Genomic DNA, 23,199 nt, shown 5'->3' on the forward strand with positions numbered 1-23,199 from the left:
TTGAAATGTGTGACGTTTCAATGCTTCATGCTGCGAAAAACGCCTAGAACTTTAACATGCGCCGCTCGCCATTTGCTTTAACCTTGGTAGTGATTTTTAAATGAACGCAAAATGAAAAAAAAATCAGTATTACAAGGCTTCACATGCAATGAAACTAGTTATTTGGGCGTTATGCCTTATTCTATTAAAAAAAAAGTCGCAGAATATAAAAAATAGTCGAATTAGAGGTGGACAAAATGAAGAAGGCACTTGGGGACTTACTAAAGCAACTGAATCTAACTAATCGCATCAAATGTACTTTTACATAAATAAAGAATTTCATTGATAACCCAAACCGTTTTTGTTTTATTCTTTTTGAAAAACCCGTTCTTAAAGTTGAGACCACTGACTCCGAATTTTGGTAGTAATTTCGACTTGTTGTTGAATCGTTTATCTTTCCATGATGAAATGGCAAACCTTACTGAAGAAAAATGTCAAAAGAGCGGGGAAAAATATGGCGTCGTTTGCTATCGCTATCCTTGATTGATACGGATACTTATATATTCTAAGTAGTTCTCCTTCCATTAATGGCTCATTTTTTCGTACGACAGCTGACTGTTTTAGAAAATCGAAGTAAAAAAAACTGTTTTTAAAACACTTACTTCAATGCTTAAGGTTTGCATTTTTAAAGCTTTCAATCTTCCACTGCACATCCTTTCTATTTTCACTCATTCTGTCTCTCTCTTTTGGCCTTATTAAACTGTTTACCCCTGCACACTCTGCAGTTTTGTTAGATGCTCTATGCAAGACCTCTAAAATATATAGTTGGCTGGCTGCTAAGTACTCTTAATTTTTATATATATAAATCTTCTGACCGTGTGTTTGTAGTTGAACTGCTCCTAAACGGCTGGACCGATTTTGATGAAATTTTTTGCGTGTGATCAAGGAGATTCGAGAATGGTTTAGATTTACAATTTGGTCCACTGGAAAATGTTTTTTAAATTAATTTTTAATTTTTAATCAATTGTTAATTTTGGAATGTTTGACCGATAGATTGCGCTACCATCGCAGTATCCAATATTCAAACCTTAAATTGGCGTAAACGTGCAATAAACAAAACGATGCCAAAGTAAAAGGCGACATCTGTAGACAAGTTTTCATAACGTGGACAGAGTTGTTCGTTCTTAAGTAATAAATTGGGTGATTCAATACATCTATGGGTAGCTATAACATTTTTTTCATACCTGCTATCTTGACAGTCAATTTAAAATTGCAAAAGATCTGATGTAAAGAAATAGCGGCATAACTGAAGTGTTGATAAAAAGGTCTATTAAAATTTGAGATATACAGAAATCTTTTCGAAGCATTGCAAGACTGATGCCATAACCTTGCCAGCCGATTTTTTTGTCTTTCCACGCTTGAGAACCATTTCTTAATATGCAGTCCACTAGGCTGACAATCGATTGGACTCGATTGATTTCACTGATGCACAGCCAAAATTCAATAGTATTTTTACCCCAAAAACCAATTCTTTCTCAACGCACGAAATGCTTTTTAATTCATTTTTGTTGCTTCATCAAAAATGCGATTATTCCTTAACTAATACTTATAATCTAACTAATAGAAATCATATATGTAGATGGTATTAGTAGTACTACCTATGTATCAGCCACAGTAAAACATGGGCGGGTCCTCTAGTTTGTTTTATATTATATTAACAGATTTGTTATACACAAATGCTCAGTTTAACCAAGAGCTCTGAAAGTTTACTCAAATATCCATACTTTTGTATAGCTCTTTGTTACATTACAAGCTTTTTATTTACTATAGAATCAAAATAATTGAGAGTACCCAACTTAATACGGCTTCTTACTCCGACTTACTTCTAACTTTTAACCTTATCATATTTGACGTTATTTTAAGTTGAGCAACAAACTTCTTCCTATAAACAAATCTTTGAGTGTAAGCCAATCCAAGATGAGTACTAAACCCTTACACTTTTTGCAAACATTCAGTTGGATTTCATGAATGATTATGACTAATTTATAACAACCGGAGTAAAGGAAAAAAGGCTTTGATTCGATGTAACTTTGTTCGTCTCTTTTTATGTACACGAACTAGTCTCTTAGCTTTTGAGATAACGATCTTTTTCTCCGCCCTGAACTCCTTATTTGTCAGAACTTCCGCTATCGCAGTAGCATATACATAGCTGCCATATAAATTGAATGATCAAAATCATAACCTTGTGTGGGAAACTTTTTTAATCGATGAGATATTTTCACGAAATTTGGTATGGATTGTTCTCGGTGTATTTTACAAAGAAAGTTTTGAGATCGAAAAACTTTTGCATATTGGTGCTATACAAACTGAAAGATCAATCATGTTCTTGTATAGAAAACTGTTTATTTGTCAGGCTATCGTCAAAAAATTTGGCATCCGAAGAAATTTTTCAAATCGGACCTCTATACCATATGGCTGTCATATAAACTGAACGAACAGAATAAAGTGCTTGTATAGAAACTTCGTTATTTGTGAAGGTTGTGCTTCGGCGCAAGCAAAGTTTTTCGTTTTTTTCTTGTTTTCTACTAAATTTCATAATTGAACCATCCTAATCGGGATTGGTTTAAGGCGCTACTCGCGAGCATATTTACTTGTACCACGTGACTAACCAGAGGCATATGCGTGCTTGAATGCAATTGGTCATTAAAATTTATTGTTGTAGCACAACAAATTAATATGAACTCCAAACTTACATACATATGGACAAAAATATGACTTTTAATTAATTTTTAGTAGCCAAAACCATTTATTAATGCCGAGAATTTATGTAAATATATTATATACTGCAGACTGTAGACAGCTACTGCTGCAGAGTTAACATACATACATATGTACGTGGCTATAAAGCTGAATTCAGCTAGCCAAAGCACAAAATTCTAAACGCGACTGCAACAAACCCCTCGACAGCTGATATGCTGTGCATTCTTACTGCATCTAGAAGTTGTTGTAGTTTGTGACTCTATCGTTGCAACCACAAACATGGTTCATACAGGTATGCCTCACGGCGTTTTAGACTTCGGTTTTGGTCAATGTTAACACGACGAAGCAGCGTAGGGGTCGCGGCCGCAGCAGTCAGCTGCGCCGTCGATTCTCAAGACTCGATTTTGTTAATAGCTTCCAGTCATTTTCAATTCTTTGCAACTTGTTGCAGCTGCTGTTCTGATATGCGCATATACATATAATATATAGCAAAGTAAATGGCTGTGGCACTGACTATGACGGCGGCTGCGATTCTAAGTGCACTTGAGACGCTTAGGCCATTGCTAGTGCTTTGTGGCGGTCACAGCTTCTAAACTGGGTAAAGTTCGTTGAGTGACCTTCAAATTTTGATTGCAGCATTTGCAGATATTGCATTACACGAAAACTGGAAATCGTACGAAATGTTGCACGACAGCACGAAGGTTGTTTAGATCGAGAGAGTTTAGATCGACGAGTGTAAACAGACGAAGTTGTTATGATAGCGTTTAGAATTATTTTTGATATGTGTGTTGGTGTATACTTATTCGTATAACGATTTGTTGAGGTTACGAAGTTTGTCATGATAGTTTAGAGCTCTGTGAATCACTATTTTTAGCTGGTTTCCAAGCTGTTGGGCTTTCTGGCAGAAATAGGTTCATGTTATAGATGGAAGTTGTTGTTATTTTAATATCTTTATATATATAAATCTTCCGACCGTGTGTTTGTAACTGAACTGCTCCTAAACGGCTGGACCGATTTCGATAAAATTTTTTGTGTGTGTTCAAGGAGATTCGAGAATGGTTTAGATTCACAATTTGGTTCACTGGAAAATGTTTTTTTAAATTAATTTTTCATTTGTAATCTGTAGACAAGTTTTCATAACGTGGACAGAGTTGTTCGTTCTTAAGTATAGATAAAAGTTTTTTGGAATTTTACCGAAGTGTTCGTTCACGGTCGGATATACATTTGAATATGCTTCGTCAGTGAAGATTACTACACTATCATATTAGGTTAAGTAAACAGCGCTTCAAAGGAGTGATTAGTTGTTCTTTCTGACAAACCGATGAATATGTGTATGCACATACAAGTTTACAATCGTCAACAGACTACAACATTAATCTGATACTTCGGATATTGAGTGATTTAATTTGAGTTTGAGATATACAATACCTTAATACTGTTTAAAAACAACCGAGTACTTTCATATGACGCAACAGCTTTTTTAATTTCGAGATATATAACGATCCAATTGCTGAAGTTCAGTACCGTTAGGTGGATGCCACTTTGGCACAATTGTTCTTTTGAAATGTAATCGTGTTTTTCGTATGAAAAAATTCCAAGCTCCGAAGATTAGAATTACAAATTCGTATGACTACAATGCTCTATTACTTAAAATTTTTAATTTTCAGGGTTTTCTATTTCTTATTGATGTTTTTCTGCTAAAATGTGCTGTAAAATTATTAAGAACGTACAGGTATGTATTTGGAGTGAAAATGAACTTTCAACTACTTACTTTTTATTTTCCTAGGAAAGTTTGATAAGCATTAAATGCATTATAATGCTTTCGAACTTGGAGCTTGGAAGTCTTTGAGAAAAGTTGGCATTACAGTGCTCTTCTTTCCATTTCTAGCCAATAGAATATATAAGAAATATCTCATCTGTTTGTTTGGACTGGCCTTTTTTGTTTTTCTTTGACAACTTGTTTGGAAAAATGTTTACTTCACAATGCTTTATCATTTTCCTTACAAATTTATTTAAAATTTCTCCGAAAGCTGTTGTGACATGATTTTTTAAAATTTTTCCAACTAATTCTAACTAGCCTATCGAAGTAATTATTCGCAGTGTTTTAAATAGAGGTGTTTTGTATTTGTTTAATTTGCTGTATGATCTTGAACATCAGTAAGTTGGCTCCACCAACTTTTTTATTACTTCTAAGTTTATATCTCAATGTCAATGTGGTATCTTTTCTGGAATATTTTAGAATTAACATTTGGTCGTTGGAGGTCGGTCGATTTGTAATAAAAAATAGTTTGAGTGTCATATTCTGTAATTATCGGAATCATTCGACTTCATTGTTGAGCATAAAAATAAACGGCAGAAGCTTGTCATCCCTAAAAACCAAATCCCAAAATAAAGAAATCTCCAAAATTGAAATCAGCGAATTAAAAAAGGAGTTCTAATCGAAAGAGCTGATGATATCAAGGTGTTGGATCAGCCAAAATTATTTTTTTTAAAGCGCCAAAGAAGATCCCCACTGCAAAAATGAGTTCTAAACGAAAGAATTAATGAAATCCCCTCAATGCAAAGAGGAGTGCTTTGGGGAATTTTCAAATCGGCGATTTTAAGCGTAACTCAAATAATCTCATCTTTCCTACTTTCTCGTATTTAGTAGGTATAAGGGAATCACCGTGTACTTAGAGTAATATTTGAATCTCTTGAATCTTGGTCTGATTCAGAATTCAGTTCTAAGTGTGCAAACTCTGCGACTCTCTAACTCCTAACCACATTATTTTCTTTAAGCGTGTCTGGATGATATTCAATATTTTTCGTAGATCAATAGAAGATTCTATAAAGAAAAGATTAATAGAAGACTCCGAAAATATAAAAAGAAGCTTATTGTTTTTATTGCTGTTTCTGCCAATGAACGAGAGAGGAGGGAGATCGTGGATAATTTCTCCAAGGGACGGAGTTGTAAAGTACTCTGGAGCAATTTTTACAAATTTTTTTCGTTAGTATCTGCGGGCCCACTGACCGCGTCCTATATCTCCCCCGAGTCCGGTTTACTCTCCACGGCTCTGTTCTTATTTATAAAGAATTTGGCGCAGATTCACACGAGCATATTATTTCAGTTATTTCATGTATTCTCTGCAAGCTTTTGTAATTTGCTGGCTATTTGTCATAACCGATTGGCATAAGTGTGCTGTATTGGCTTTTTCACGCTTCTTCGTTTTCATCATTTTTGGTGTGCATTTATGGCTCTTTCATTTTGCATTATGCATGTGCATGCTCACACTCATTTTTTGAGTTTTTCTTGCAATTATTATTTGTTTTAATAAGCTGCAGTTTTCCGTCAATTCGACCTTGAGTATGCAACTACAAATATTGGCTTGCGGCCAAAAAGCTTTGCAAGCTTTTAGTGTGAATTCATTACTTTTGTTTACAGCAATTTGTTTTATTAAATTACTTTGCTAACTATGCTAATGGATTGTGTTTTTTAATTATGTGAACTAACTTTTTGATTGGATCGGAATATATTTTCTATAATTGCATTTATAATATTGTAATTGGAAATTATTTTAGTCTCAAGTAAGTGCAATTGGAAAAAACTTATGTTTTTCAAATTGAGTTTTACATTAATTATATTCTACTTCAATTTGTTATTATATGTATACATTGATTGATACCTTGTAAAATTAAAAAAGTTTTCCATACAATGACATGAGTTTGATCGGTCAGTTTTCCTGGTATGCTCTAGTGGTCTGTTAGCGGCTGTATCGACAAACAAGCAGTTTCTCGTACAAAATTCGGTCCGATTTTCTTGCTGGCGAAAAAATCCTAAACTATAAATCAGCTTTTTTAATAAAATACAAGCTTCGATCAACATTTAACTACCTCAGATCGGAATTGGGAAAGTTAGGCTAATGTTAGTTAGTCGACAAGAAATGTATTCAACAGTTAGATTAGAGTAGATTTTACATTAACATGGAAAAATATTTAGATAGCAAGTATGAAGAGATTTTAAGCCGCATTCAAGACAAATGGCCATCCAAGTTGATCGCTAGATCGGTAAGAAATTCTTTGTGAATACGAGGGCTGCTATATATATTCTGGCCTAGGGCAACACTAAGTGTTGCCAGGTGCAATCTGACATTTCCATTGGAAAGTTTGACATTTTTTAGCATAACATCACTCAGAACGTTTTGTCATTTAATCGTGAATTGTTTTATTTACAGGAATTCAAAAATTCATCTCGGCCAAAAAATGGAATTAACTCGTGAACATTTTCGTGCGATCATTTTTACAACTTTCGACGTGGATTATCACGACAAGAGTGCATCGATGAACTAAAATCTTTGTATGGCTATGAAGCACCATCCTATAGCACTGTGAAAAACTGGTACAACGAATTCAATCGTGGCCGACGCTCGCTCAAAGACGAATTCCGTGAAGGTCGTCCAAAAACAGCCGTTGTGCCAGAAAACATCGATGCCGTACGTGAACTGATAATGCAAGACCGTCATGCAACATACCTTCAGATAGAGGCATGCCTATGCATTTCTCCCACCAGCATACATTCGATATTGCATGAACAGCTGGCCGTAAAAAAGGTTTGTTCTCGTTGGATCCCGCACAATTTGACAATCGCTCAAAAAAATGGATTGGCAAGACGTTTATAAGACCGTCACAGGTGACGAATCATGGATCTATGCGTATGAGCCCGTAACAAAACAGCAATCGACAAAAAAAAAAAAATTAAAAAAAAGCCAACCAAAACAATAGGTACTATATATAGCAACCTACGTATAAGCGCTGTATAAATGTATTGCCGACCAGAGACTAGTTTCTCACATTTTTGAAAGTTTCTGCACTATTCCTTAATGAGCTGAAGTGATCTATTTATAGTATAACAAGCTTTTCTTAGTTTCGAAATTTTTAATTTACATAATAAATTGATTTAATTAAAAATTTTAGAGTTTTAAATGTATTAACAATATAAGAGAATTGTACTTACTTTTTAAAGCCCAGAAATCAAAGTTGTTCAAGCCGTCTAGAAAACGTCGCATTTGCCTGCGACACTTTGGAGAGGCATTCGGATTACGTGCAGCATCAAAAGGCGTGGCAACAGACATAAATCGTTGACCAATGTTGTATAAGTAAACTATAAAGAGAGAAAATACATAAAATAGTTAAATAAATATTTTTAAAATAATTTAAACATGGAAATAATTGAAAAAATAGACTATTAGCAAAGAGTTATAAATATAAATATTAAAGCTAATGAAGAGTAGTGGCAAGTAACAAAGTTGCTGGTTGCAAGCCATCGCCATTAAATCAATAATTATCCAGATGTGCATGCAAGAACTCAACAGCTTATGTGGTCGCAGTCCGGAACACCTAATATGGGCATGAAGGAAATTGAGATGATAGACAGCACAGCTAATTCAGCGGTGGGTCCACATCATCGAAAAGCAGTTGCGTAAAGAAGAGAAGGATTGAGATAGACCAAGGTCCTTTTCAAACTACCGGATTGCGACAAAACTACTACTGGGCGGGTTTTATTAGACATATTTGGATATAATATTAAGATATTGGCGGTAGTACGTACTTCATGATTTAAACAGTGTTGTCAATTGCGGATCTGAATTATTTCAATAAAATTTTGACAAAAAAAGTACTGCAGATGTCCATTGTTGTCTAAGTAAGCGTTCAAATTTAAAGAAAAAAGTCTTCAACCCTGTATGACGTCTCATTTTACTTGGGCAAAAAAGCTCAAGTATTTAGTTTGTTTACGTATTGTTTGCGGAAATATTATATTTTCGTAAAAAAACGTTGTTCGTTTCCTTGCCGAAGCCAATACACAGCATTTACTGCTTAATTATTTACAAAAAAATGTTGCCGAAAAAGGGATAAGTCAATTGTATATAGACACTTAGTATTGAAGTTTCTAAATGGTTAAGTATTGTTGAGTATTCACAGTAGGCATTGGCTGCCACATTAGCATCAGGAAATAAGACGACACGTCTGTCGATGCGTCAGACGACACTAGACTAAATATATGCGCGGCATGTTGTTATGGAAATATGTAGACTAATTAATTATGTACAATATATGTGTACCAATAAATATTTATATACTGCTTTTTTAAAAATGAATGGGGCAAAAAACTACTATATTATATATATATTAGGGTGTTTTTTTTAGTTGAGCTATTAATTTTTTTCAGTCCCGTCACGAAATTTCCTTGGAAATATCCTAAAATAAATTCCCTGAAAATTTTAGCCCTTAAAATTAACATTAAGAACTGAACCAAGGCCTGGAAAAATTTTCCATAGAAAATACACTATAATCGTGAGTTTTTATCTTTAAATTCCTACAGATCAGAGGTATTTTATGGCATCGCTTTGACTTTAGACGCATATTTCGCAGAATTGTTCACTCTACAAAAATGCCCAGTGCAACGAAGCCGTAACTCACACCAGCGAGGTAGTACAGGGCTCTAAACCCGATTCTTTCAAGAATTTCGCATTTTGTTGTATATATCTCGTAAATGACAGGAGCTATAGAAAAAATTTACATGACAAATTTGTAGGAAATTTTATTTGCTACAAAAAAGGTTCGAGGTCAAAATCGCTATCATTAATACTTCTCGAGATATTGGTGCTTGGTCCACTTCTTAATGTTAATATTAAGGGCTAAAATTTTCAGGGAATTTTTTTTAGGGTATTTCCAAGGAAAAAAACACCCTTATATATACATATATGTATATACTTGAGATTAGATGCAGAAGATGCTCATAATGAAGATTATGAATACTTGTACTTTACAGAATGGATGCATTAAGCTCGCGCTAAAGTCAGTACTTTTTATTTGAAATATAAAATATAATTTACAAGTCTTGCAAAGTTCCATAAAATATATACTATTCATCGAATTTCATTTTTAAATCTTACTTATAGCGATGTGGGTGGAAAAACGAAAGCTCTACATAGAGCACTAAAATTCGTGTCGGGGAATGTGTACTGGATAGCATTATTGCACTCGTTTCCACATCGAAAGTACTTACCATTGACCTAATTTTATTAACTCAATACATCCCGCATCCGAAGTTAAAAATGAGCAAACAATATATATGTGACCTGGTCTACGGAAAGGGGGCTTAGGTGTCAAAAAATCAATTTTCACTTTTTAGTTGATTCGGATGCAAGATGAGATGCTTTTTCACGTGATAGTTTTGATAGTTTTCACACGTTAGATCCCTTTTCGTAGACCAGGTCACATATTTAGATATTCACGAAGTCAAAGATCACTATTAATATAGAATGTCGATAACTTTTTCAGTAGCCTGTACTGAAATTCGTTATTTTTTACAAAAACCCAGTATAAGCCGGCAACACGGAAATCTTTTGTCATATTAATGCGATTCTCTTCAGTCTTATGAAAGTCAAGAAAATCTCATTGAGAAACACACTTGAATAAGTACAAAATTCCAAGAACTATACAGAAGGTTCATAGAGAATATTTATGATCTACAGCAAGAATGGTGAAAATAGATTTACAACAGTTTCGCCCAATTATTTTATGGCGTGCGTTTGACATAAGGATACCCAAGGTTGTTTATAATTACTATGCCACTTTTGACTGTGATATCGATAGTCATTAATCGAGAGCACACTTAATCTTTGCATACAGTTTTGGGAGAGGATGCGTATTCATGAAATGAGTATTCCGTACAATCTCAAACAAATTGTGAGAAAATAGTCAAAATGCCTTAATAAGTGCCATTAGACATTGAATTTATTGCCAAATTTTTGCAGTTAAGTTAAATTATTCTGATATTTGTCTGGACAATACCAAATTTTTTTATTATCAGGCATAAGCCATACGAGATTCAAAAATCAATGCGATGTTTTGTCACTGTTTTGAAGTCCATGAAAAAATACACACGTTGCATAAGTAAGAATATACTTGTAGCAAAAAAAATAAAAAATAAATGAAATTAAAATACTGGCGGGATTATCTCGCTAAAGTTTTAAAATTCAAGCAGCGTGCGCAGAGCATTTGATAATTATGTTAAAATCCTCTCTTGTATGTGGAACGAATTATGAATTCCTCGCACGAGTTTTTGTGCAATGAAATCGTCGCAATCGAACGCAAAGAGCATACATTTCTCACTGACAGTAGCAGAACGAAGTGTGCAAATGAGCAACGGATGAGTGACTACCTGATGACTGCCTATCAGCAAATGTGCTTAGCAATTATAGGTATGCATATAGTATGTATGTATTTGTAGGCGGGTATATACAGAAATTTGTTGGGGGCATATGAAGAGAGCGTGTAAGCTTTTGAATGAAATATTCAAAATTGATTTAAAGAACGAAAACCATTTGTTGATGACAAATGTATGCGGCATAAAGCAATATTGTCCCAAACCAAATTCATTTTCCTCAGGCATCTGTCATGCCTCGATATTGGTAACAAAATAGTGCATAGTTTACTACTTTTACTACTGTCAGACTAAGATTAGTATTCATTTTGTTACTTATAGGCCTCAGTAAAGTTCTCAATACTTGATTTGTTAAAATTATCGAAAATATATAATTACATTTTTGGAACTCTTAAACAACTTTAAATATTATTTGGATTATTTTAAGACACTAAAAAAAACTTGTTTATATGGCAGGTTATCTCCTCACACGATACTTGTGAAAATGCTCGAGGTTTTTAAGTATGGATACCGGAATTCATAATCCACCAAAATAGTCGATACTCAAACTTACTCGATACTTATTTAAATTATTAAATACGAGTATATTAATGAATTTCTGCTATAAAAATTGAGGATTTTTAAGAGTATGGTTGGTATGGTTGACAATATTTCTTTAATAAATTTTAGTAATGGAGACAGCTCTTCACATTATATAATGTCTTTAGGAGCGAAAGCCAATGAGGAAAAACAATTTGAAAGAGTATTCATATTTTTCAAGTCTCGTCGAACGTTGTGAGAATCAAATCATCCACTATATGCCTTTACAGATGTTGAGTTCGAGAGTGAGTGTGCTTTGTGTGTACCAAATATTTTTGGAAAGTTTAACAGCTAGTTGAAGAAATAATTTGCAGAAATTTTGAAGGAGTAAGTAAGGAAGTTGATTTACTGTGTGGTGGTCTAGTTATTTAAGTATTTTTATTTATTTATGCCTCTCAATAAAAATTTTATAAATAGCTAAGAAACCAAAGTTCAGTCAATTAGCAGTTTCGTTTAATATAATTTGCTAATTGACTAAATTAACAGCTGTTGAAACACTATAATGGTAAAAAATAAAGCAATATAAATGTATATATGCCAGTTTTATTGGAGAATTTAATTCCTTAATATCGTAGCAGAACTTAAATTAACTGCACACGAGTTATCATGAGAGTTTCAAATAAAGAATTAAAAAAAAAAATTTTTTGTATGTGAATCGATTTTTTTTATTTAGTAATCCCGAAAATTTTTTTTAAATAATTTTCAAATGTCTAATCCCAAAAGCCACATTGAAAAATAAAACAATTTGTTTTGTTTTTAATGGGAATCCTAAATTACAGGCTAGAAAAATAAAAAAAAAATCTTTTAATACCATTTTTGGGACTTAAAATAAAAAATGAAATTTCCGAAATACCGGACTGAAAAAAATTTTAAACTAAATTTTATAATGAAAAATTAACAAATATTTTTTTGTTAGAATTTTTATGGTGTTTGCGTACTTTGTGTTCTACCATTTTGGTTATCTTTTGTAAAGGAAACCTTTTTTAATAAAATATTGAAATTTGTCTAATTCACAACTTACTTTTAATGATAGAGCTTCTGTTAGATATAACTACATCAATTTTTTGTTTTCATCCTTTTTTATTTTAGCATTTAATCTGAAAACTATTTTTTTTATTTGCAACACCAAATTTTTAATTTGAAAAATATTCTCTCAATTTTTAAGGGGGTATTCTGGTCTAGAAGCATGAATTTCAGGTTATTTTTAAAGTGTCGTAAAAAAAGGCAATTAATATTTTTACTATCCATTTTTTATTAGTTATTTGTTAATTTTAGAAGAATACAGAAAAAAACTAAAAACTAAAAAAAGTAAAAAATTTCAAAAATTTTGAGCTGAATAAGTGGGGGGTCTCTAAAAATTTCCACATGACTATACTCATGATTTCAACCCTCCTAGTTATCTGAAACCAAAAAAAAAATTACTAATCTAAAATAATGTCGCAATGGCCGGAACTACGGAAAAGTGTGAAAAATTTTTTTTCACAAAATGGCGACTGCCTGAAAAAAAAAGTTTTTTTGGATCACTTTTCTGACTATTTCGATTTTTTTTAAAATAATAAAAATAAAAATTTGGGGATGGGGCTAGTTCCAACCATAGACAAGCTTACAAAGAAGACTCTATAAAAATTTCAAATAAATTGGTCCAGTAGAACCTGAGAAATCGTGGGTATCGTTCCGAAAAAGTCAGTTTTGAGAAAAACGCATTTAAAGTTTCGCGTAAAGTCTTTTGTTCGATTAGTTCCGGCCGCACCAGTTTGGATGCCGGGTCAGAAAAATGCCTATATCTCCGAAAATAATTTGAATTTTGAAAAATCCTCTTGTACACATATTCTTGAATAGTTAAACTTTGAAAATATAAAAAAAATTTCGATTTTTTTTTAATTTCTAGACCAGAATACCCCCTTAAAGATCTTGCATTAAAAATCGAAAATTGATTTTTCAAAAATTTTGAATTATAATATTCGCAATGATGGTAATAAGAAGGAAAGTTTTCCATATATGGAAATCGTTATTTGTTTGTTTGAAAAATAATCTCAAGACAAAGCATGCATACTTACATACATAACGGTAAAGTGAGGTTTTATAAAATTTGCTCCATCATAAATTTTATCACTGTTCCTTGTTGCTTAAGAAGATAATTAAAAATTCTGGTTAATATAGTTTTCTAATCTCTTTATCTTAAATTAGTAATTGTTATGAAAGGAATAGATTTACAAAGAGTGTAGTTCAACTTAATTTTGAAACATTAAAACCATAAAACACTTTATTATACTAAATGATCACAAACAACTTTGGTTTCAAGCGCAGTTAATGTTAACTTTTTAATTAAAATACATTTTATTACTTCACTTCGGAGCAACACTTCACAAAGCGAATACATGAATAATGTCTGGTAATAAAGATTTGCAAAAAGCGAATTAAACATGCTTATAATTAATTAGCATTTAATTTTTCAACTATCAATTTGTATTTGTCATGTCACATGCCGCTTTCGTTGCTGTGGGTTCGTCCAGATTTTAGTGTGTATTTTTTATTGAAACTCCACCCAACACTTTTGTACTTTTTTTGAAAACATACAAAGCTTCTTCAGCACTTAGGAGACGTCTTCTCTTATCATGCAATCTCCATTGTCGTGATAATCATGAGTAATTGGGTATAGCGGCAGCTTGAAGCTGTTGAGAACAAAACCCCATGAAAACAAAGGCGATAAATCAACATAAATTACGCAGTGTACTCACACGAACGGATAACGAGAATTAGCTGAAATAAATTTTCGCATTTCGACAAATATAATTTTTTGCATTATAGAGCTGTACATCAAATGCTTCAAGCGTGATTGAATAAGAAGTAAAGGAATTGGTTTTTGTTAGCAGGATTTAAAAGAGATGTATCAAATGATGAGAAAGTGGCTAATTCTGTTTGAGAAGTGTGTAGAATGTTACAATCTCACGTCCTTGCAAGCAATTAGGTGACGACTAATGTTAGTGGGAGTACTTATATCTTTGTGACCTCGCTCTAGAAAGTGATACCAAGAATAGAAAAATCTCGACGAAACTATTTGACTTCCATAATTTTTGAGATTTTTGATTTCATGAGTAGTATGAACATACACTTTCTTTATATAATATATGGAAGAGAGCATAATAGACCACTTTCTGCGTTATTTACTGTTGTGGGTAAAAAATAGTAAGACTTTTTAATTAAAATTGCGCGCAAAAACCATATTAGTCGAAATATTTGTTGAAGGTTGGTATGACTTTCAGTGACATCTGTGCCCATGCATCCCGAAAAAAGTTTGTCACATTAGAATCAAAATCATACGGTGAATGGCGATCGCTATCGTTCGATGCTAACAAACTTTTGTTGCCAAAAATACGCTTGTTGACTTTCAACAAAGTACATAAAGTGCTTCGGCATTTTTATGTTGAATGAAATTATCTCAAAAAAGTAAGTTCCATTAAATTTTTTTGTGTGCGAAATGAAATTTCTGCTGCCGAGGTTGAAACATTTAAATGAAATTATTTATTTAAATGTCATGAACCAATCTAAAGTTTCAAATAAAGAACCGAAGATTTTTGGCGTTTTTTTTTTTTTAAAAAATGATATAATAATATTGGCATAATAGACCACTTTCCGTTAACTGTTGGGGTAAAAAATGACATAGACTTTTTTAATTTTTTGCGCGAAAATAAATTCGAAGATATTTTTAAGGTTGGATCCTTTAAAAGGGGCATATTTAACAACATAGCTTATCTTCTTTGGAAAAATGAATCGCAAAGTGTGTTGCTAAGCCTATAAACAAAGTCTTACTACTTTTTTCTCAAAAGTTGCTAGTATGTTTTGTTCACTATAGTCCTAAAACTAAAAGAGTCTGATATAAGGTTATAAACGTTCCAGAGTCGAAATCCGGACAGTAGTAGTATATCTATGTGAAAATATTGGAGTTTTTGTTTATTTTGGTTTCGAAATGGGCAAAATTATTATGGCGGAAAAAAATTTAAAAAATAATTAAGTATAAGTTAAAATGAAATTTGAAAAAAGGTCGCATTTATTTGATAATAATGTTACTTTAATTTGTACATTACCTCGGAAACTACTATAGCTAAAATTTCGTTTTCTTCAGACATTTCCATATACAGTTCAAAAATGGAAGAAATCGGATAATAACCACGCCCACCTCCCATACAAAGGTTATGTTGAAAATCACTAAAAGTTCGTTAACCGACTAACAAAAAACGTCAGAAACACTAAATTTTTAGTTAAAAGAAGGCTTTTTGATTTATTTTTTATGACCAAAAAAACGAACTACAATCTAATTAATTTTACAGCAAAATAAAAAAATATGTAAATGACGGATAATGGAAATGAATTCATTTCAATTTAGATTCAATTGTGTGTATAAGTTTAAGTTACTACAGAGTATTCTTCTTCTTATGCACATATTTTTCAAACGTCAATGCCAAAAATTTTTTTTTAAGTTTTTCTCAAGCCCTTCTTATTTATAGGTTTAATTTGGGAATTTGACAATGTCTTTCTGTTCAGCTGTCTCACAAAAAACATAAATTAATGGCTGAAATATTTGAAACATTAAATCATAAAAAGAGTGCATAACAGCTGATTTTGACATTATGAGTCAAAGCTATTTAGTTATTTTTGGGCTAAGGACAGAAACTTATAAATTTACTTTTGGGAAGATCTAGAGATACAATTATTTATCAATAAAGTCTTTTCAAATCCTTTCTAAAGTGACAAATTTAACAGTTTAGCTTATATAATATAGTAATATAATAATTTTTTAAAATAAAATTCAATTGCATCTTTTTCCTCAAATAGTTGTCATACCTAAGTTTCCAAAGAACTCTGTAATGACCAACCACCATGCATTATCTCTAGGTTTTCTAAATAAAAAGAGCAATGTACCAGCATCACTTAACTTTGAAGTAGTAACTTAAGAGGTCCCGGTGGTCTAGAATTTTCAAAAAATCGATTCTTTTTTTGATAGTTCGAAAGTATAGTCCTTTAAGAATATACTGTTTGTTTTGAATTTTTGGAAGGATATTCACATTATTTTAGCTTCTACAGCCGTTTTAGCAGGTAGCGCGCGGTCGAGGGGCTTGATGAATGGATGCTTTGTACGTCATTTATCTCCAAACTACTTTTTTCGGCGTGCCGTTGCTGAAAAAAAACTATCCATCCGAATCACTTGAAATTTTAAAATGGTGTTTATAATGTCAATATCTATCGCTGGGACTACGATCAAATTTTAATTTTAAGAACTTCGATTTTTTTCGATCTAAAACTTGTCCAAAAATAGCTGTTTTCAGAATCTGAACTTCAAAAGCGCGAAATTTTTTTAATTTTCAATTTTTTTTTTGGTTGTAGTCCCAGCGATAGCTGCACTCCTACTGATTAATAATTTATAATTTAAGTTTCAGATGTTCAGAAGAGTCAAAATCAACAACGGCACCGGGAGTCATCTTTTAAGATAGCTTTTTTTGGACGCCATTTTTAATATTGTTTAAATTTTTTTTTTATTTAACAAAAAAAAAAAAAACAAAAAATATTTTTGTACTTTTCATAAGTGTATAAATAAACTGTAAAAATTTTAAATTGATTGCTCTTTTTTTAAACCTTAAAAAAAATCCAGAAAACACACTTAGTTTGAGGGTTCCAGACCATCGGGACCCCTTAATTTTACAGTGTTAGGTGAGGTGTATTTGTAGTTGAAAATAATTAATGAAAAAAATTATGAATTTCTTAAATAAGGTTTATGAAATGGTTGAATCGGCAGATTTTTCGAGATAAAACTAAAAAAAGCTACACTTTTGAAGAGTCCATATTGAAATCCGATTCAAAATCAACTGTGTGCCCTTCTTTTGAACGGAATTGATGTCAAAGTAAAAAAAAACTCAACCTGAATCGACTCGCGTATCAAAAAGTGGTATTACTAAATAAGATGCTGTAGTAAGATACCTTTGGCCCAGCGCTTCAACCGAAGTTAAAGAAGTATTAAGTTATCTCAAGATTTCAGAGTATTAAGTATTATTTGACATGAATAAACCGCAATATGTTTTAGGAATTTTTGACAAATGCCAAAATATCAATGCAATGATGGCAAATAAAATTTCTTAAGCGAAATTGCATGTACTTATTAGCACACATATGTATGTATCAAAATTTGTATATGTGTATGTATAAATACGACCAATGTTCCGTGTACTGAATGCTTTTAACATATTTCAAAACCCTCAGACTTGTTTTGCCATTCTTCATGTTGCCGGCATGTCTCATTACACGCCGCTAAGCATTTGAGTGCATCAAATATTTGTTGGTAAATGTTAACCAATAATTATAAATATATCTATATATAGTACATATATCTTTATACTTGTATGTATGAATGCACCGATCATTGTTGATTCTTTTGCAATGCAGAAAATATAAAAACGAAACAAGAATTAAAGACATGGCGAAAAGGGGTCATTATATTGTTGAAAGTTGAGAAAAATACTTAAATTGCATGAATGGTATGAATGTATTGGTAATTGTATATATATAATTGATTTTGAAAAATAACGTTACTAAAGTTATTAAATTCACCTATCGGTTAAGTTGAATAGAGATAATAATGCTTCAGAGACATAAATAAAAGCCAGTTTAAAATTCAAGTTTTTGAGAAGTTTTAGATAATTTTAACAATTAACTTTTGCTCTAGCAGCCGAAAAAATTTTCCAAAAAGCTGAGTTCAGAGATTTCTTTAAAGCATCACTTATTATAACTTATATTATTTGGCGGAAAACTCACGTAGAATCAATGCAGTATGCGACGGTGCATTATTGTGGTTCAAAAACCAAGAGTTGTCGCCCCATAACATTGGCCTCTTTTTACGAATAGCTAGAAGCAAATGATGCATTACACTCAATTAGTATTTCTTGTTGACATTTCGACCAGTCGAAAAGAAATCACAGTGCACCACACTTCGATAATTGAAGAAAAGTGTCAACATAGCCTTGATTTTTGATTTGCTTTGTCGCGATTTTTTCGGCTTCGGGTCACCTTTGCCACGATATTCGGGCGATCGATCGTTTGTTTCGGGTGTAAGCATAAATCCAAGACTCATTGTCAGTAATAATATGTTTCATGATACCCTGGTAGTCGAAGAGCATTGTTTCACAGACGTTAACGTAACACTGTTTTTCGAAAAAATTTAGTGATTTTGGCACGAATCGTCTTTCACTTTTCTTAGACCCAAATGATCTTTCAAAATGGTTTTCACATATATGTACTTCTGATATTCCAACGATATCAGTAAGATCTCTGACTGTTAATAGTCGATTCTCAAGCACCAATTCCTTTATTTTCCGCGTTGATCATCACTTGAAGTTGATGGCCGTTATGTATGTGGTTCGTCGTCAACGCGTTCTCGATCCTCTTTCAATAATTAGTACCAATCAAAAATACTTGCTGGCGACAAACTGTTATCACCGAAGATCTTTTCCAACATTTTGAACGTTTGGGTATCAGAAATTTTGTGTCCGCACACAAAATTTAGTAGAACTTCTTTGTTGAATAATTTCACTTATCGTAAAAATCGCCAAATGCACTTTATGTACTTCAGAATGACGCTCGAATCTAAACACTATAAATTATTTTGATGTGACATTTCTCACATACTACTGTGCCCAAAAAATAAGGTGACATTGTATATATTTCGAAAATTCTTTATTTATTCTTCTCCTTCAAAGTAATCCCCTCCCGATGCAATGCACTTATGCCAACGGATTTTCCAATCTTCGAAACACTGGTTGTAGTCACTTTCAGGGATGGCCTTCAGTTCCGTCTTCGCTGCGGCTTGAATCTCCTCTATCGTATAAAAACGGTGTCCCCGGAGCGGTCTTTTGAGCTTGGTGAACAGCCAGAAGTCGCACGGCGCCAGATCAGGTGAATACGGTGGTTGCGGAACGATATGGGTTGAGTTTTTGGCGAAATGATCACGAATTACGAGGGCAGTATGGGATGGTGCATTATCGTAGTGTAAAAACCAAGAATTGTCTTTCCACAATTCCGGCCTTTTTAGGCGGATAGCGTTACGCAAACGACGCATAACGTTCAAATAATATTACTTGTTGACTGTTTGACCGGTTGGAAGGAATTCATAATGCACAACACCACGATAATCGAAGAAAACAGTCAACATGACCTTGATTTTTGAGCGACTTTGGCGCGATTTTTTTGGTCTCGACTCTCTTTTGGCACGATATTCGCTCGATTGATCGGTTGTTTCGGGGACGTAAGCATAGATCCAAGTCTCATCGCCAGTTATAATGCGTTTCATGACACCCTGGTAGTCGGAAAGCATCGTTTCACACACTTCAACGCGACGCCTTTTTTCCAAAAAATTCAATGTTTTCAGTACCAGTCGAGATTTGACGCGCTTGAGGCCCAAAATATCCTTTAAAATGGTATTGGCTGAGCCTTTCGATATGCCAACTTCATCAGCAAGGTCTCTAATTGTTAATCGACGGTTTTTCAACACCAAATCTTTGATTTGTTTAACGTGAGCTTCGTCGGTTGAGGTTGATGGTTGCCCTGGACGCTCTTCGTCTTCGACACATTCACGGCCGGCTTGGAACTCACTATACCACTTGTAAACATTTTTTTTTACCAAATGCCTTCTGCATCATCCTCAACGTATCCGCAGCAGAAAATTGATTCCGTAAACAAAATTTAATGCAAATTCTTTGCTCAACAAATTTCGGCATCGCAAAAAACGAAAAACTCACTTTTAGCAGCTCACAAAACGACACGAAACGAAACACTAATGAATATTTTGACATGAAATTTGACATAAATGTGACTGACAGTACTACCAACCTAAAAAAAAAAAATTCTTCAAATCCTTCGACGTAAAACAAAATGAAGTTAAAACAATGAGAAAGCTTTAAGTCCGCATTTAAATTAATGGTGACAATCAAAGTTCATCGTACGAGCAATCTTGAACATACTGAACAACAGGACGTAAGTAATTGAACTCTGAGAGTCAACACTTAATGCGGCGTGGCTAAGTGTTGACCAAGGTAAGAGAGCCCATATTTGGTGTTGAAATTTGCTAATCATTTATTATGTGCTAATTTTAATTTTAGTACTAATTCTTAACTGAGTCATTAATTGCGTAATATATTGAATATCATTTTATGCAATATGCCTTTATCATAACTGCATAGTCACGGTTTTTCTATTGCGCCAATGATATGTCGCATGTAGTTTGTTTGCCATTTTAATTTTTCGCGAATTGGCGAAATATTTGCTTGCATTTATTAATGACTACAGTAGTCATTGCTTAAATATCAAAACTTACTTGATTTTTGTTAAGGGGAGAGTAGAGTTGTTACATTATTTTTTGAATTGTTCTTTTGTCTTAAATGAATGCATAATGTCTTATCAATCTAAATATAAATCCTATCAAAATTTAGGAAGTTACGATAATTTTTATACACGTCTTATGAACGTTCTGCAACCATTTCTTTAGTGTTCGAAACTGCAAGCCGTTTTCGCCACAAGCTTTCCAAGTCGGTGCTCCTCATAATCTCCAAACCACTGCACTTACTGTTTTGAAATTTTTAAAACTATTTTTAAACGTATTTTACAAGGTTTTCAAATTTGTTAATATATTTCAGTTTACAATAACAAATTAATCTTTTTTTGCGCAAGAATTTGCGTATTTTTCTACAAAGTGCTCCTAGAAACTCAATAATTGAGATATCTAATAAAAATTTGCAAATATCACACTCAATAATAAGTTTCTAAGTTTCATTATTTAAAAATGATTTGGTTTCATTAGTTTAAAAATTTTTAGAAAATATTTTTTGGAACGAATATTTTTATTTTCTAGCGTAGCAGACATTTTTTCAGCAAAGATTGCCTTACGCTTAATGCTTTTTACAAGATAAATAAGTATACAGGCTTGCCGGTTGCCCCGGTTGTGGCAACTTCACTTATTTGCGTGCTCATTAAATATGCACGGTACATAATCCCAGTTTTTTTTATCAAATTTGCCCCATTTTTAGTATTGGTCCGGTATAAGTTTTTACATTTCCAAAGGTTGGCGAAGCATAAATATCAAATACCAGTGTGGATTCTGACAGCTGGTTTGTGAGCTTCTCTTCTAGCGTTGCCTACTGTAATAATAATTTATTTCATGACTTTAAAATCTATTCTAATAAGCTTCTAATTAAATTTCCAATATATGTCTAGACCATATATCACAAAGTAACATTATTTTCCAGATATTGCGTGCAAGGGCATGGCCTTGAAACAAATATTTTAGCAAATTATTTTAACAAAAAATTAAAGCAAAAACTAAATACTAATTTGCGAATTCTTGGTATTTTTCTATCGTAGCTTCCACACAAGCATATATGTATATATGTTAAAGATTTTGTGAGCTGCCACCTTCATATTTTCACACATTTCTAGCTACTAAAAAGTTATGTACATACAGGTTTGTACTTTACTTTGACTTTACTGCTTCTAAATATACGTTAGCTTATGCTACTTAGGAATATTCGCAAGTCTATTAGCTTCTGATTACTATTTTGTTTATTTTTTGAGATATCGAGAGATGCAGGCAAATAGTAGTTCTGTCAGATAGATTTTGTCAATAGTCATTTTTATACTAAAATAAACATTTATATTTCGCAAGTCATCTTCCTAGAATATGATATGGAGAATTGCACATAAAGTGAGAGGTCTATAAGGAATTAGCTGAAAAACAACTTTTACGACTTAAGGAATTTTTGATTAGAGTATATTTAAATTGTTCCGTTATAAGGAACGTAAACTTGTAAGAATAAATTCCTTATTTCTTAAATGACAGGATTTAATACGATAGCTGCTAGTTTGAAAATTAAAACTAAACTTTTTATTGAGTTATAAAATTCCTTAGGGATTTTTTTCTTTAAAATAATAAAATTTTAACCGTTAATATCTTTTAAACGTTTAGGTTTACGAAAAATTGAAGAGCAATAAATTTGCTAATTAATGCACAAAATGAAATATTTTTTCCAGTAGTTGGAAGTGAGATACAAATTCTTTCATCTGATAATAAGAAAAAATAAAAAACTTTAAGGCGTAGGACCTTCCCTTTACAATTAAGAGCTCACACTTGGAAAGCCTTTCTTAGAGTTGATTATCAACCAATTTTTCAGAGTACGTAGCGAAAAAAGAACATTCGCTGTTTTTGGCCCATACATATGCAAGATGAGTAATTATACCCTGAACAGGGTATATTAAGTTTGTCACGATGTTTGTAACACCCAGAAAGAAGCGTCGGAGACCCTATAAAGTATATATATAAATGATCAGTATGTTGAGCTGAGTCGATTTAACCATTTCCGTCTGTCTGTCTGTCTGTCTGTCCGTCCGTCCGTCCGTCTGTCTGTATATATATACGAACTAGTCTCTCAGTTTTTAAGATATCGTTATGAAATTTTGCAAACGTCATTTTCTCTTCTAGAAGCTGCTCATTTGTCGGAACGGCCGATATCGGACCACTATAACATATAGCTGCCATATAAACTGAACGATCGGAATCAAGCTCTTGTATGGAAAACTTTCACATTTGACAAGATATATTCACGAAATTTGGTATATGTATATTATTTTCTAAGGCAACAATG

At 32.7% G+C, this 23,199-nt stretch overlaps 2 protein-coding genes across 5 annotated transcripts in view; both read right to left on the reverse strand.

Moving 5' to 3' along the window:
* The window catches only part of LOC126759164 (frizzled-3), a 485,412-nt gene that overhangs the window by 102,476 nt on the left and 359,737 nt on the right, over positions 1-23,199 (reverse strand). The gene's annotated exons all lie outside the window — the stretch shown is intronic.
* The window catches only part of LOC126759156 (nose resistant to fluoxetine protein 6), a 57,149-nt gene that overhangs the window by 19,511 nt on the left and 14,439 nt on the right, over positions 1-23,199 (reverse strand). For all 4 annotated transcript variants that reach the window (XM_050473828.1, XM_050473825.1, XM_050473826.1 and 1 more), the window contains exon 3: positions 7,730-7,876. In XM_050473828.1, the coding sequence (XP_050329785.1) occupies positions 7,730-7,876 (147 nt within the window). The remainder of the gene's footprint in view (positions 1-7,729; positions 7,877-23,199) is intronic.

The sequence above is a fragment of the Bactrocera neohumeralis genome, chromosome 5, assembly GCF_024586455.1.
Source record: "Bactrocera neohumeralis isolate Rockhampton chromosome 5, APGP_CSIRO_Bneo_wtdbg2-racon-allhic-juicebox.fasta_v2, whole genome shotgun sequence".
In the NCBI taxonomy this organism is placed as follows: Eukaryota; Metazoa; Arthropoda; class Insecta; order Diptera; family Tephritidae; genus Bactrocera; species Bactrocera neohumeralis.